At 38.0% G+C, this 17,204-nt stretch overlaps 1 protein-coding gene across 1 annotated transcript; it reads left to right on the forward strand.

Moving 5' to 3' along the window:
- Nucleotides 1-528: 528 nt before the first annotated feature.
- Nucleotides 529-9,010, forward strand: LOC104166737 (eukaryotic translation initiation factor 1A, Y-chromosomal; the record flags this gene model as incomplete). Its single annotated transcript, XM_009706771.1, has 6 exons — nucleotides 529-651; nucleotides 2,418-2,521; nucleotides 4,100-4,150; nucleotides 5,112-5,193; nucleotides 5,301-5,392; nucleotides 7,646-9,010. Coding segments are annotated over 6 exons (458 nt in total), but the record flags the coding sequence as incomplete, so codon positions are not given.
- Nucleotides 9,011-17,204: the final 8,194 nt, after the last annotated feature.

A 17,204-nucleotide genomic window follows, 5' to 3' on the forward strand; every position in this document is an offset into this window, starting at 1 on the left:
TGCTTAAAAGAAAAAGCGAGAGGAAGGGAACAGCAGCTTTTTAACGGAGGGGGGAAGTATGAGCCGCTCTTCTGCGTCTTCATGAAGAGCATCTAATCCTGTTGCCACGTGTGTGCCTTTTAAAAAGGACGTCTTCACTTGGAGTGTAAGCTTTCCCCTGAGTATTTCAGGGGGTTCAGCACTACAACAACCCCTTAGGTTATTCTTGAGGTCTTTGGTGGTTATGTGCATCAGGTTATCCCACTGTTATTTATGAGGTATTTGGTAGCAGCAGTCACAAAACCTGAAAATGTCCATCTTGTGCAAATCCTCGTTGAAGGCTACTGTCACTCCAGAGCAACCAGGACATCTTAAATAGTGGAGGCTCTCATCTTTTAATTACTATGTTGTTACTCAGTTAAAAATTTAGAGCTAAAAATGTTAAAAGCAAGCAAAAAATGTACATCTGGATAGGATACTCAAAACAGCCATATAGACAATAAGCACAGAAATCCTTATGTGTCTAATCATTTCTTTCACTGTATTCAGAGATAGTAACATATGCTCTTTCCTCCCTTTTTAATTTAGGCAAAGGAGGTAAAAATAGGCGACGAGGTAAGAATGAGAATGAGTCGGAAAAAAGGGAACTGGTGTTCAAGGAAGACGGGCAAGGTGAGTTTTTAACTATAGCATGGCAATGCCATTGTTTTCAGTCAGATATTGTAAGTGACGTACATTGGAAGTTGATAAACAAAGGAAACACTTGGATGTCTGAGAAATACAAAGTTATTGTGGAATAAAGAGAGGTATTCTTATTGAGAATATATTTGAATTCTAAATAACATATTGAGTGTAGGAAGAAGACATTAGGAAAAGGGAAATTTTAAATAGCCTCGCCACTTAAGAATGAAGCTTGCCTCTCCTTGACCTTATTGTGATGCCATATGTAATACCGTATGTAAGTCCCTTGAGTAGCTCTGTGTGAGGGTCTGTAAGCAGCTAGCTTAGCTGATGTAGTTCAGTGTTGCCAGTAGTTTTTTGTTGTCTCTTGGATGCACAGTCCCACTTTCTGTCTTACACAACTGTAACATTTCTTGGATTCTTCGATGAGCTCTCCAAAGTCAGTAACCTGACAGAACCTCACTGTTCTTCCACTGTCCCCTGATGGTTTGGTTGAATTGACTCCTGGGTTGGGACAGCTAATAATTATTAAAACAGGAGCAGGAAGTAAGGTCCTTACTTGGATGTTGTCAGGTGAAGCAAGCCATGAGAGCATTCAGCTGGAGGGTGATGACTAGGATTCCCCTCTCCCCTGCCTTTTGGTGACAGTGAGCTTGCCTCCCTTTTGGCTTACCCTGTCTTGTGTGTCACACTCTTGTGGTTGCTCACATATACGCGAGTACTTGCCGAGTGACCGGTTAATTAGTTGGTTTGTTAGAAATACAGGAAAAGTAGTGACTTAAATCACTGTAAAAGAAGTGACCACTGGACTCATTTTTTAAGCTCTTCCTGATATTCTGCGACAGTTGTAAGCAAAAAAGGTGTTGATTTTGATGCACCTGTAAAACTTAAAATCCTTTTCAACTCCCAAACAGAATCTACTTAATGAAACATTACTATCAGTTATTAATAGTCTCATGTGGTTTGTTGGACTATCAGACTATGCTCAGGAAAGATTTTAGAATATTGAAATACAGTTCCAGCTAATTGAGAATATTTTTTTTTTCCTGACGAGTATGGGCAGTCAGATAATGTTATAATTCTTACAATCTTTATTCTTTTTAGTTAAGTGGTAGTAAATTATGCTGCAAACTTTAATAGTGTGTGTGTGCTGTACTTTGGTAGTGATTTCTGGAACTTGGTGAGGGAAGGAGATTAAATACAAGGTGAGAGATTGAGGGTGGGTGTTGGAAAGAAGCTTCATAGTTTTCAGCTGAAGCCTGGTACTTGCCTTTCAGACAGTTTCTGAGAACACCAGAATGTGTCCTTTCAAGAACAGCATTTTTTTTTCCACAGAGCCCTCTGCAGAAGGGATTCAGAGTATCAGTGGGGCATATAGTATGTGCCACTTTCTCCTCTTCCCTCGATGATAGCACAAGATTTTTGTTAGTTAGGACAAGTGCCGTGATGCTGTCATAAACTTTCAGACTCTTGAGTGTGACTTGATAGCTGTAAAAATTATCTGTAGTATGCGTTTTTTTCCCTCTGAAATGCTTGGATACAACCAAGAACGAGCAGCGTTTGAAAATGTTAACGTCAGCAGTGATGTGAAAACTGTGATACATTCAGCAGCTTGTGTGGCTGATCAAAGCTCCTCTCAGCTGTTCCCATTTGAGAAAATGTTACAGCAAATTTTGGTTACAGTGGCAAAAGTTAGTGGTTGTTTCATGAAGCTGTATTTGTTTAGAAGTTGTGCTATATGTTACCATCTCTTTCAGAATATGCCCAGGTGATCAAGATGTTAGGCAATGGAAGACTGGAAGCATTGTGTTTTGATGGTGTGAAGAGGTTGTGTCATATCAGAGGGAAACTAAGAAAAAAGGTAATTTTGAAGGATTGCAATAGAGAACAGTGACACTATGCATGATATGTAATTGTAAAAATTAAGTATGTAGCTCATTACAAAAGTTAATATTTCTACTGTACTAAGTATCTTAAACTTCTTTTTTGATAGTAAACTAGTTTGTTCTTCTGTTTGTATTGCCAGCACAAAAATAGGCAGTCTTTGGCTTTTGAATGAAGTTCGTAATTGTATATGAAATATTAAAAAGCTCCCTAATTGTAGATGGGGAACTTGATGACTCTTTGGAAAATCGGCATATTATACCTGAGACCAGATCAGTACTTAGCTTAGCAGGCAAACTTCTATTAACATGAAGATTGACAACCAGCATAGGAAAATAAAGGTGTAAGAGGGTTATCCAAAGCCACCTTTTTTGTATGCTATTTCCCCAAACCAATAAGAATCAGGGTTTGATATCTCACTTAGTTTGATCTGGGGAGGAACTGAATAATTACCATCTTCTCACTGGGTGACTTATCTGAGAATAGTTCAATAAGGGCAGTTTGGGGAAGTTTCTTTATAGCTTTGCACAGGCACCTCAGATGCCATCATTTCATTGTCCACTTCATCAGTTCCCAAAATACTTTCATGCAAAGCTGATGTGCAAACGTTAGTACCTTCGAGGAAGTCAGGTGTACATGTTTGCATTCTTAACTTTGCCGCCTTTGGATGGTGTCCACTCTTGGCACTTGTCAGATGTTACAGCTTTCTGTCCTCTGCTGGTGCATGGTACAGAGGAGGTCCTCTCAGATAGCCTGTTCCCAGTAAAAACAGATGTTCACTGTGTTCATTCTGGATTGTTCCACCTGTCTGTTTTTGGAGACCAGTGAATGCATGTAACTTGGTATCGGTGTGAGCCCTGCTAGCTGCCTGCAATACACTGCAATAAACTGTTGAAGACGGTGGAGAGTGTGCATAGATAAATGCTAGATGCTGCAGAATTAACTTCTTGCTACAGAAAGCATCACTTATCTGTTCCTCATGTCTAAAAGGAAGGAATTCTCAACTGAAATATATTTCATCTCCAAAAAATCAAGCTGGTGTGGGATAGAACTATCTTGTGCATTTAAATGAGCATGTCCTGTTTTGCAGGCTTCTGGCTTTGGTTTGACTGGTTAGCATAGTCAGTTACTAGAAACAACTCTGTTCATTTTCTTGTGCTCTTCACTGTGCTTGTCCATCACCCCCTTCATGAGGTTTTTCTTTCATTTTTGCCCTTGTGGATCTCGGTTCACAGAGTGGTGGCTTGATGCATTATTTCTGTTTTCTCAGAAGTTATGACTTAACTACCTTGTTGGTGAGAAGCTCTTCAAAGAAGTTTGATTTACCTGAGTAATAGCTCCGTAACATGTGAAATAATAGATCTATGAGTATTTATGACCTTGATTTTGCTGTCAACGTATGAAATCGGGTATTTCCAGTTTACTGGTTATAGTGAAAATGGTGGCTGTAGTGAAATGTTTCATGTCTCTCAGTAAACCTAAATATGCTGTTTGACTCTTGTGTTATACAACAGCAGTTGAATTCCTGCAATATAACATATGTTTTCTCTTTCAGGTTTGGATAAATACATCTGATATTATATTGGTTGGCTTAAGAGACTACCAGGTAAAAATTCAGTGTAATTTGTCAATGAGGAATATCTTAAAAACAGCTTTATTTGATGTTAAATTGCAGCAGGTATCGTGAGGAGATTCCCATCTAACTTTCTTTGAATTTGTATTTAGTTATGCTAAATCATGACTTTTAGTTTCCTTGTATGACAGAAAGATGGTCATGAGTAGATGACAACTCCTGGTTCAACTTGTTTTTCTAAATTGCACCCTGAGACTTTGTGTGTGAAGGTGCTTATTGGCATCACACCTGACCTTTTTTCCCCAGGTGTAGCTGTTTAATGCTTGGATCCTGTGATCTAAGGGAGATTGAGCCAAGCATCAAACATTTTATTGTGATAATCAGAATTTTTGGTAATCAAAATTTTGGAGCCTTGATGTTTAGGCTTTTGCCTTAAGAGGCCAATTGATCAGTGATCAGTTTCTGCTTAAATTTCCAAAAATGGAGTAGCATAATTTTACCTAATGTAAAGGTTAATGGAAAAGAGTTGTCAAATTTTCATGAGGTAAATGCTTTTTCGTGCATGTTAGTGTTGTGTCATTGGTTGTTTGAAGATAGATTCTGCTTCTGAAACATGCATTAGAGTTGTAAAACTTTTAAGATACTGTCATTTACTGTATATATTAAACTACTTCACACTAGGAAGTTTTGACACTTTGTGACTGACCACCAAACACCTCACTATGTGTGTTCTCTGAAGAAAGATTAATTTCATAGGCATGAAACTGAACTTCTCAAATTATTTATAATAGGAAAAAATTTAAGTTATGACCCAGAAGAAATGAAGACATTCTACAAATTAGCATTTTTTTACTTCACATTTAAAGGAACTGGAGGGGAAGGAGGAACAAGATATTTTTCTATGAATAATATAGGTGTTACTAGTCTGCTGAGGTTAATAGGGAGGTTTTTTTCTTCATAGATGACTAATAAATTCTAATAAATTCTTATTTAGGATAACAAGGCTGATGTTATTCTAAAGTACAATGCAGATGAAGCCAGAAGTCTGAAAGCATATGGGGAGCTTCCAGAACATGGTAAGAATATTTTCACTTCAAATTGGAAGTTCGTATTGGACAAGACTGTTCAATCTGTCTTGACTTGCTGTGAGTGCACTCCTTAACTTCTATAAATTCCTTTTTAGCTAAAATCAATGAAACAGACACATTTGGTCCTGGAGATGATGATGAAATCCAGTTTGATGATATTGGAGATGATGATGAAGATATTGATGATGTAAGTAGTAAACATACATTTCGTATCATATACTTGAAACTGTCATCTTTGGCAATAAGCTGTTTTTCATTGTTCTAGAGCAAGTAAAATAATACATTGATGTTCAGAATAGCTCACCTTCTCAGGGACTGCTTCAGAAAGTGATGTGGGTGTATGCGTGCCAGCTTTCTGTTCTCTCTTTTGTCCTACAATCATCCTCTAGTTGACCTCTAAGCAAATAGTATGCTTAGTGTCATGCTATTACAACATACACGGAGAGCAGTCTTCTCATTACCCTTAAGATGCCTAAAAGAAAATCAAAGTTCTTTGACCCCAAAGACCTAGAGTTACATAGCAGCGTCCATTCAAATGATTGTGAGGAGTTGCAGTAACGTGAGTTAACAACTACATACGTGGATGTAGCTGGGTATGTTCGTATTGAAGGAACTGAATGTAGCCCTCAGTACTACTCTCTGAAGTGTAAGCTCCTTACAACAAGCTCGTGATGGAAAGCAGAGTAGATCACTTAGGAAGGTTTAGCAGACTAGTAGGATTTCCTTGCATCCCCTGCACGGTAGGCCAGAAAGACCTCTCAGGGAGCGGGCACAAGGATTGGTGGGTCAGCTCCTGTGCTATGTAGGGCAGCTGTGGCCAGCTCAGTCGAGGCAGGGAAAACCATAAACTGCTGATGCAAACCACGTTGGACACCAACTGCTGAAACAGGTCACAGATTATGTAGGTGTTTTGGCAAATTGCATGAACTTGTGTGGGTTTCACCTTTCTGATTCCTCTGTAGTTTTAACAACCTCATTATCTAATAATAACTACAGAAATAATTGAGGGATTTGTATTTTGAAAAAAAAAAGACAGTAAGTCTCCATTTTTGTTTACATAAAAATCATAAAAAGCTGCATCTTAGTAGCTACTAAAGTTAACCATAATCCTGAATTTACAAATTGGCACAATCAGTTGTGTTACTGCTTATCAGTAAGCCATAGAACTGACCATGCACACTCTTAAACTGTAGTAGTAAAATTGTTATAATTCAAATTATATAGTAAATTGTAGAAGTAATCTGCTGTGAAATGTTTTCTAAGATGATGCACTTTATGTTGCAGTTGAGAGACAAATGTGTGCAGCGTCAACTGGCTGAGAGGATAAGTAGTAACTTACTGAGACCTAATTGGATAGACTGTTCTAAGTATATTACCGTGTTTTAATTCTTCATCTTTTTAGTCCTCTCTCCGAGTTGGTATGATGAATTCTCATTAAATGCTTACATTATTTTGACTTTTCTGAGTTTTGCAGTATGTGATGCATAAGATTAAATATTTTTAAAATATCAAAATCTTGAGGAATTTTTCAGACTTTCAAAATTGCACTTTGGACCTGTGAGTTGTTGCGCTTACTGAATATTTAGTTTACTGAAGCTAGAAAAACTTTCTAGTACTGCATGCTTTTAATAATTATGCTATTGTAAGACATCAAAATGATAAGTAGCTGTAGGAATATTGAAACAATAAAATTTCCAAAATAATGGATCTTTGTGGGGGATAATTATAAATCATAGAATGGTTTGATTGGAAGGGACCCTAAAGATCATCTAGTTCCAACTCCCCTGTCATAGGCAGGGACACCTTCCACTAGACCACGTTGCTCAAAGCCCCATCCAGCCTCACTTAAATAATGTATTTAAGCAAGCAGCTATGATTGTTTTTAAGCTTCTGTCAGCTATGCAATATAGTATTAATATCATGCTTTAAAAAAGGAAAAGACATAAAGAGATAAGTGAATAACCTCTCTGAGGATCATCCTAATCTACCTAGAATAAAGTGCAGCTTCCAAGGTCATAGTTAATGTGAAAGACTTGGTGGAACTTTTCCTTTGTTTATGTCAGAAGAATGGTTAGAAAACCATTCATTTTGCCACCAAATTAATTTGGATAGTCATTACTTGGGAAAGTTCCCCTTAAACTTCGGCCTGTTTTTGTTTTGGAGAACTGTGGGCTAATTTATGTCTGTACTATTTATGCATAATTATATTGGCAGAATTGCTCACCTGCATAACTATAGTATATTAACAGTGGTGGTGGGGACATAAGCAGAGAGTAATTCTTCACAATGTTAAGAAAACAAGATACGAGTGGAGGCAAAACCAATACTGTGCTGAGTTCAGGAAGTCTCCTGTTGAACCGTAAAAATAGCTTAAAGACAGAGTTGCTTGATGAAAAATGCATGTGAATTAAATACATGGTGTGGTGTTTTTGCCTTTCAGATCTAATTTGGAACAGAGGTTTACATTCCGACTTTTTTCCTCCAAGGATTGTTCTACATTGATATTTCAATTATTTTTTGGGTGAAGTCCCTTTCTTTTAAGAAGACTGAAAATTCTTGGTAAAGAGTGTAGTTTGTTACATCAAAAGGATTTATTTTCAATGTTTGTTTTAAAGTATTTATATTTCTTTAGAAACGGATAATGCTGGATTATCACAAAGGTTCAATGAAACGCCACAAATATTTTGGTTTTTTCACCAATTAGAGCTTTTACCTCTGGATGTAAGTGAGATATAGTGACATGGGCTGTAAAAGACTGCATTTTTCCCTCTTCTGCTTTCATCACTACAATTCTAGTTAAACTTGTATTTTGAAATAAAAATTGTTTACCCTGTAATTATCATGGATTTTGATTAAATACAAATACCCAGTTCAGATTAGTATCAAATCATACTATGCAGTGTCTGTCCTTATACCCCTTGCCTTGATGTTAACTTTAAAAAGATTTTGATAATATAAAAGGCAGAAATCTGCATTTACATTCATAATGCACGATGAATCTGCTTTTCATGTCTAGTAGCATGCTGCTATTTTTATACTGATTTTGATAATTAAAAACACTCATTATTTCGAAGTTGTAAATTTCCCACAGTGGAGGGGTAGGGGAGAAGTAAAGATAAAAAGTAAGCAGCATCTCAATTTTGCAGTTGTTGAAAACTGTCTTGTACGCATAGCTCTTCTGTTTTAAGTACGGTAGTCAAGCTGTAGTTGCAGAAGATGAACACTGGGTGGCACCCAACTTAACAGGGATACATTGATACAAAACATTTAACAGTTGGATTTATACTGAAAAATACATAAAATGGTTTTTCCCCAAAGCGAATGCTTAACATTCTCGATATGTTAAACATGTAGAATATTTTTACATTATAGAAAAGGTTGTGTTAAGAGTAGAGTTTTATTTTAATCTTAAATTCCATACATTGTAAGGTACAACATTAAAGCTTATGTGAACTTTAAATAACAATATAAATGAGAAAATAAATTTGTGTCAAACGTAGGAAAAGAATCTTTTCATCCAGAATAAATCACTGAAACTAATGGAAAGATTCTTCTCTACCTTCAGACTGGAGGAGTCAGTTAAGAAGCTGAATAAAGACTAACATCATGATGCAAATATTATTTTGTGGTAGCCTTAGTTTCTTTGTCTTCAATTATGTATTTAACAACTCTGAAAGCAGGTTAATGGAAAACTTCCTTTTGTGCCATAAAAATCTGATTCTTGACACTTGTATTCGTTACACGGTCTTTTTGGTATGATGTAAAGTGACTACCCCAAGAGATAAAAACAAAATGGCTTTAAATATGGAGTGGCCTCATTGCTTTACATGATTTTTGAGGAGGAATTCTGTGCTAGATTTGAAGTTCCAGAGCTTTTGTGAAAACGTCTTCTTTTACTTTTTTCTTTTGTTATAGTATCTGTCTTTCTTACATGGATCTGGTATCTTATTCTAGGGATGACATTTTCTTAGTATTAAGTAACTTTGCCAAATGTTTCATGGGTTTTAAATATTTGTTGTAAAAACTTGCTAAATATTGGGAAAAGATACTACCAATACAGCATTCTTACCCCACTGATCTTAAAGTATATGAATTTACTGTCTTTGTATGCCTATGAGGTTCAATTGTGAAGCAACATAGATGCTGTAATGTTTCAGGATAAAGTTTATAAGCCATTCCCTAGATCACTGGTTTCCTCAATGTATTAAGCAGACTATGAGCAGCTCTGAAAATGGTTAAAAGCTCTCAAAACTGATCTTGAGGTCCAAGTGCACAAGCTGTCTGTTCTCTCAGTTGTGCTAGCAGAAAAGTTAATGATTAAATTACAATGAATGTTTACTGAAGATACAGATATCAAGGAAATTATGCTTGCCAAAACCAATCTTGTACGTGTGGGAAAAATGTAAACTGCATGGTCAGTGGTAAGGAGAAATACAAATGAATACACTGCTGTTGTAAGGAATTTATTTCACTGACCAGAGTTCTCCAGTATAGCAGAGACTTCAACTGTGGGTTAAAGATGAAACTCTGTTCCTGGCAGAATTGGTTATGGTTTGCCCTGAGGTTCCTTCTAATCTTTATTGCTCCCAGGCTTGTGTCTGGCTCAGCCTAAACTCTGCAGAGTTTTTCAGGAAATTTCCTATTTAACTATTAATTTCTTATTAATGCTCTCTCTCAACACTATCTGGTTTCTACATACGTGCTAGGCTGCGTTGCCTTCCTTGAATACACTTCCTCATCATGTTTCTCTGTCCGCTGCTAAGGCTCCTTTCGTAGCCCAATCTAGGCAGCTTTATATTGTCCCTTCTTGATGCTTTTTTTCTTTGGGGAGGGAAAACAGCTTGCACAGGTAGCTCTCTTTTCAGTGTCTCCATGCAAAGAACAGCAGTAGAACAGCAGCTGCCAGGTAGAGGATTGCAAGATTGCTGACTGTAAAGCCATGAAAGGTGCTCCATCTGTAAAGATATTTTCAAGATAAATTTTTAATAATTCTTGTTTAACTTTGGGGACTGCTGCTGGCTTTTTACCTATAGTGTAAAATTGAAAGTAGGGATTCAAAACTTAATTTCCTGCAGCTAAACTGTAAAACTTTTGTTCTCTAAGATGGTTCCCACTTTGAGGTCTCCTCTGTGATTAAAACTTTGAAACATGATTTTTCTTCCTTGTTCCAAATCTTCTTTGTCTCTTCACCTTATAATAGGGGTAGCTGTGCATTTGGTTGGACAGCCCTAATGCTTTTCCACCCTAATCCTTAGCAGATATAGTCCAGACACATTCACTGAAAAAAAAAAAAAGTATATGATATAAAAAAAAAGGAAAAAAGCCCAAAATTCTCTTCTTATGCAAGAGGAGGAGGAGCCAGTAACCAATGATTGTTGAGCTCTGTGCCATTTACTTGTTACTGCTGATAGGTTGTATCATATGACTGTGCACTGTATGTGCCTAGTATGCATATATGTTGGTACTATGTGCTAGCACCATACATATATATGGTACCATATATATATATATGCATGCACACACACTTAAATTGGTGTACAGTATATAACCTGGTAGAGGTTAGGCTGGCACAGTGATTGCTCTGTAGTCTGAGTGATGTCCCTGAATGAAAATGAGCTGATGACTGAGGGTGACAGCTTGCTCAATGTGGTACCCGGCTGTACTTCTGATCAGGTTCCTATGATGAATGGATGGGACTCGCGCCTTGTCCAGGTGGTGAAGTAATGCTGGGACTGCTGCTCCCTGAGACCCTCTGGTAGTAAGGTACGTCCCGTTTTCAGGTGAGTTGGGGTGTCAGCTGTTCCTGCTGTTGAGCAGGCTCCAATCTAAGCATTAATTATTTGCTGTTGTTGAGCATGTATACCATGGGACCTGTATCATATGGTTCACTACAGGACTCAAGCCTACCTTTTTGTCTGTGGACACCATGCTATCCTATAGGTAGTTTGACCACTTCACAGAAGTGAGGACTTAGAAGTTGCTTTAAGTGCAGCCTTTTGGAAGATGTGTGGGAAGAATAATCCTGGAGTACTCCAAGTGCAGCTTTATTTGTCCCTTTAAACTTGAGGCCCGTTGCTGGCTTTTGTGAAGGTAGCTGTTAGCAGTGCTTTCTCATTTGAATACAAAACAATGAATCTTCAGAATTTATTTGTCAGACTGTGTATGCCCTTCCCTTTGGAGAAGGAGGAAGAAGAGGTGACCAGGAATGATGCCTTTCCTTTATGTTTTTTTTTATCTCATAGCAAATATGAGTCAGAGTTCCTATTGATTAATGCAGGTTGCTTGTGCTCTATCTTGCCCATCAAGTTTGATGCCGAAGATCAACTTTGTGATGATAAAATACAACCTCAAGCAAATAGATAGGTAAGCTGAAAATAGTGAGTACCTTTGTGTAGTAATTCCGTCTAGGAAGGTAGGTGCTAGCAGCAGGGTGCCACTAGAAGTATCTAAAGACGTTTCTCCTTTCAAGTGCTTGTTTGCTCCTGTGCCACACTTGGGATCCAGATGTCTTAATTACACCAATTATGTTTTCAGACTTTCCTTTAGATGCTTAGTGGGACAAAAATAATTTAAAACTATATAGATGAGACTGTGTTCTCTGTCCTATGAGTTAACTTTTCTTCATGTTTTTTCCAAAATGTTTGTAGACAGAGAGGACCCTTGCACAGCAGTTTTATTTGTATCCAGGCTGTCAGCTCAAGAAAGGAAAGCTTAATCAGAAGCTGAAAGACTTGGTAACAGTTAAGGAGCCTATTACTGCATCACTTGCCTAACAGTAAATTCTTGACACCTCAATGGCTCTAACCACTTTGGAAAAGAAAAGCTGTGGGTGCATCTATTGATTTTAGTATTCATAAAGATGTTAGATGGTTCTGCCAGCCCTGTTAGCTGAAGACATCTTAAAAGATGCCCTGAGACCCATCCATTGGTGTGGTTGTCCAGCCTTACTGTATTCCACTTAAGTGACTGGGCCAGAAGTAATGTATCCCACTGTGGTTGTCACCTCCATCCCCTTAATAGCAGCTTATACCACTTCCAACCGAGTAACGTGTCTTTGGACCACTGCTGTTAACCAGAGTATTAGCGAGTGAGCAGAATCCTCTTCCCAAAATAGGGCACCAGTTTCACAAGGGTGTTGGAAATGTGCAACAGCGTAGGGATTGTTTCACTAAAACTGTGAGTATGCCACCTGTAAGTGGAACAAATACTGTCACTGGTGTATTGTTATACTACCACCAACTAATGAAACAGTTGCTGAAAAGTAAGTGGAAAAAGCCAAGATTAGCTAGTGCTCCTCTGTTTTCAATTATGATGTAATCCTCAACAGCCTCCCCTTTCCCTCCTCTCCCCAATGTGAACTGATGCTATCATATTCATAGGTGTACATTTTGTCTAGAACGGTAGGAAGAGCGATCTCAGGCTTCATGAATTGTTTTAAACTAAACTATTATAAAGTTACTGTTTAGGACTACAAAAGTCTAAGTTAACTGTAGTATTTAGTATAGGATAATACAGAAAATAATGTATGGAGAGAAAAAAAAGAGAAAATAAGCTGAATATGTGTTATTATAGGCAGCTTAGGTTAACCTAGCAATAGATATATAGGCAGATGTTAAAGAATCAAAAACCATTGAAAACACGTGTCTGATTTACGGCATGGGGAAGCGTTTAGAAGAAACAGCTTGAGTGCCAAGTAGTCAATAACTTTATATTGGGAAGATAGCATGACTGTTTCTGAATACTTGCATAGATTGACATATTCTAAATCAATTAAAATAATAAAAGGGGGAAGGCCGGGGAGTATGGCACCTAATAGTTTCCTTCTTTAATACCCAAGCCCTCCTTAAAACAGGTAATTTCCTTATTACAGATTTTCAAAATAATATTTACTTTTGATTGAATCATTTTTTTCTGTTTTTTTTTCTGTGTACTCACATAATCATTGTTTGCACATATGACTAGAAAATGTTAGTTTGTATTCTTTGTTCATATTGCACAGTAAGGATAAGTAAGTATGTCGTCTTCTTCCTATGAAAACCTGATTCTTCTGGGACAAAGTCCTTGAGCTCATGATTTCTTGGCTAATGTTGCGTGATCATGTGTATTTCTTTAGCTTCGTTTTTTTGCCATCCACGCATTACACTGCTTCTCGTTGTTGAGATTTCTCAAGGGACTCTTGCATCTCTTTCCTCTATCTTGAGAAATATTGTTATCACGTGAACACAGGGTTGTTCCTAATAGCTTCGTATGCCCTAATTATCCTTTCCATGTCCTTCCTGTAAAAAATAATATTCTTTGTATTTTATCTCAACACACCAAGTGGATGAACTTTGTAGGAGCGTCAGCTACTGTTCTTCCTAAGGACATGGTTACAGTAGATGACACTCAATTTTCCTTCCAATGGCTAACTAAGCATATTTTATTTTTCCTCTCTCCCAAAACCATACTTTCCTCAAGGGGAGTGCATATGTGTGTAATTAGAACATAGACATACAGAAGTAAAGCTGTTTAGATGAGCTCCTGGCTTATTCCAAAAACTTCGAAGGATCAAGGAATCTGGTAGCTGTATGCCATAGCTGAATGTCTATGTTTCCAAATAACTTAATATGGACATTATAGTTAGGAAATGCTTTACAAAGCCATATATTAATATTTTTCAGAAATATTTTAAAAATTGGTTTGTATGGCAACTACTTCAAAGAACATACATAACTCACTAACCATAACTCAGTTAGAGGTATCTTATCTTGACACAACTTACTAAAGCCTACACTTAGTGTTCTGATAGACTAAAGTCTTTCTTCCAATAACAGTCTATTGCTTGTGATAAGAGATGGAGTGCATAAGGGAAGATACTAGCACAGTAAGTAGATTTAAATGTATTGGGCATGGATTTTCCACCCCCACCACTGCATATCTTCTACTAAATTCTAACATCTGGATTAAGAGAGATGGCAAACGAAGTAAGTTCTGTTTCTTGTTCCACCTCCTGTCTCCACCACTCTATTGCACTTCCCTGATTAGTCCCTCTTTAATCTTAAGTAACAGGGCTCTAAGTAAGTGCACTTCATCTCTTGCAGTATCTTGGAGTATTTCAGGTTTGGTACATCAACTGAGCACTTCGTAAACATGTGAAAATATCCAGTCTCTACCAGATTGAAAAAACCATCTGGACCATCTCATGCTGCTTTTGAAATAGCCAAAAGCAGACAGAGAAGAATGTAGGAAACAGGTCATATACAACGAAATCTCTCTTCTTGTATGATCTCCCACTTCCAGCTCTTACCAGCTTGGGGATTCCCCAGCTGCAGCTCACTGTGTCATCATAAACCACTACTTTTTCAGTTAGAGAAATGGGGAGGGAGGATGAGTCATTCAGAAAAAGTCAGGAAAGAGATTTTTGATTCTACAAGTGACCAGGTTACATAGCTGTGCTCTGGGGCTGTATCAGGAATCTGGATTGGGTGCTCATCTCCAATTAGAAATACATAGTTCAGTGGTATTGCTTAAAGACAGCAGCACAAGATTTGTTCTTTTGGTCAAAAAGCAGTTTCCCCTTAGATTCTGTTCTTCTGTTAGAAAGCTCAGCTGTAAATCACTGAGACCTCTATGTATGCTAGCAGAATATTTGAGTCATTTTAGAACAAAGGGGAAAATACGTTCCTCATTCAGGACTGAGAAAACCTTGGGGTCAATTCCTTTCATCACATACTAGGAAAGTGCTGGACCTTCAGCTCCAAGACGAGCCTCTCTCCAGGTTCCTGTTGGACACTCCCCACCCCATTTGAAAAGACTTCAAATCTTCGATCTCTCCATAGAGGTGTGATGGTGTCTGCCTTGCTTGCTACCAGCCTGCTGAGATTTGCCACTGAGCAGAACCACCTCCTGTGGTGGTGCGGCTGTACAGGGCTTCTCTGAACCCTTTGGTGTTCTCAAGAACTGCTTCTGTCACTGAGATGTATATGAGGTACTGGATCGGCATAAGACAAGGGCAAAAGTCAGGTAAAAGGAGACTTCTGTAGCTTGAACCTCCACAAAAGAAAAAGGAGGTCAGATACAGTGTTCCAGTACATCCTCAGGTACTTCACTTTTTCTCCCCAGATGCACGACTTGGCATTTCCCTTTCTTAAACTTCGTAAGGATTCTGTTGACCCGTTTCTCCAGCCTGTCAAGGTCCCTTTGAATGGCAGCACACCCATCTGACATATCACCTACTCCTCCCAGTTTTGTGTCATCTGCAAACTTGCTGAGGGTGCACTCTGTCCCATCATCCAGGTCATCGATGAAGATGTCGAGGAGTATTAACTCCTGGGGTACACCACTAGTGACTGTTTTCCAGCTTCAGCTCACGGCACTGATCACAACCCAATTGAGACAGTTCAAACCTACTGTCCATTTATCTAGGCCATATTTCATCAGTTTGTCTACAAGGATGTTATGAGAGACAGTGCTGAAAGTCTTACTGGAGTCAACCTAAGTAACATCCACTGCTTTCCCTTCCTCCACCAAACCACTCATATTATCTCATCATAGGGGAAGCATGATCTCTGCTTTGTAAATCAATGCTTACTACTCCCCTACACCTTATCCTTAATATGTTTGGAAATCATTTGCAACACCACTTTCACAGGGCCTGAGGTGAGGCTGCCTGTCCTGTAGATTCTTGGATCCTCCTTTTTGCAGTGACATTTGCTTTTTTCCAGTCCCTAGGAACGTCCTCTGATCACCGTCACCTGTCAGAGATTAGCAAGAGTGGCCTCACAATGACATCAGCCAGCTCCATGGTGTTACAACTTACATAATTCAAATCTAGAGGAAGCAGCACGTTCCATGAATTGCAGGATTTGCAGGCAGGAAGAAAACTGATCCTTAATTGTACATGACAGTGATCTTTAACCTTTGAAATTAAGGTAAGTTAATGTTTGATTAACATCATATGCTCATCACTCTGAAACTTCTGTAAAGTTAAATTATTTTACCTTTTTAGCATAGATATTTCAGATTTCTTTGTTGAAGGTTTATAAATTATAAACCAAACCATCTGATTTTTCAGCACTTGTAGGTGCATCCCATCAGGTATCTTCTGGTTCTAGTTTCTCCAAGTATGGCTGCTCTGCTCCTCTCCTTTAGCTACGTAATGTCCTACCATTTCTCCATTGATACATAGAATACCAGACCCAAGGTCAAATCCACCATACAAGAAAGAATTCAGATGTGTAGAATATATGGATATATACTACCCTCTGAGGGTTGTTTTTTTTTCCCCATAAGGGAAAAAAACAAACAAACAAAAATTCCACACCTCTAAACAGGAGACAAGCAGGTTACTGTTCTACCAAATATGGTCAAGCAAGTTTTATTGGAGATGATACTTGACAATCATCTTAACTATAAATGACCTTATTGTCATTTGCCTAAGATTATAGAAATCATGTGAACTCTCATATGCATAGCAACTTGGCCTCTTGCAAGTATCACAAAAGTCCACTTTTTAGATCCAAAGTATGCAGGTCCATCCAACTCAGCCCCTTTCGAAAGCATTCTCCCCTGCACCATCCAGCATTGCTAGAACAGAAGTCTGTGGCCAGCACAGAGGGTCAAAGAAGTAAGAGCAGAATTTGTTCGTAGGTTTAGGTGCTTCAGAGGATGTTCTATAACTCTGTTGTACTGAGGACAGAATCATAATTTTGAAATTATTTTTCTATTGATATTTAAGCTTCAAATGGACTATTACAATTTGATCTGCTCCATGAACTCAAGCTATATGGAAAAACCTGGCGAATTTATATTTTGTTTAGAAGTGATTGCCTTTCACATGCAGCTCATTCCTAACTGATTGAGGAAATGGCAGTCCACAGACTTCGAGGAAAATTATGATCTTCAGTATTTCCTGATGGAGGAAAAAATTAAATGCAATTGAGAAAGAGACACTTTTTTTTTTTCTGTATCATGGAGTGCAGAAACTACAGGGCTGAGATATTGTGGAATCGATATAGTTC

The sequence above is a fragment of the Cariama cristata genome, unplaced genomic scaffold, assembly GCF_000690535.1.
Source record: "Cariama cristata isolate BGI_N322 unplaced genomic scaffold, ASM69053v1 scaffold36838, whole genome shotgun sequence".
NCBI classification, from domain to species: Eukaryota; Metazoa; Chordata; class Aves; order Cariamiformes; family Cariamidae; genus Cariama; species Cariama cristata.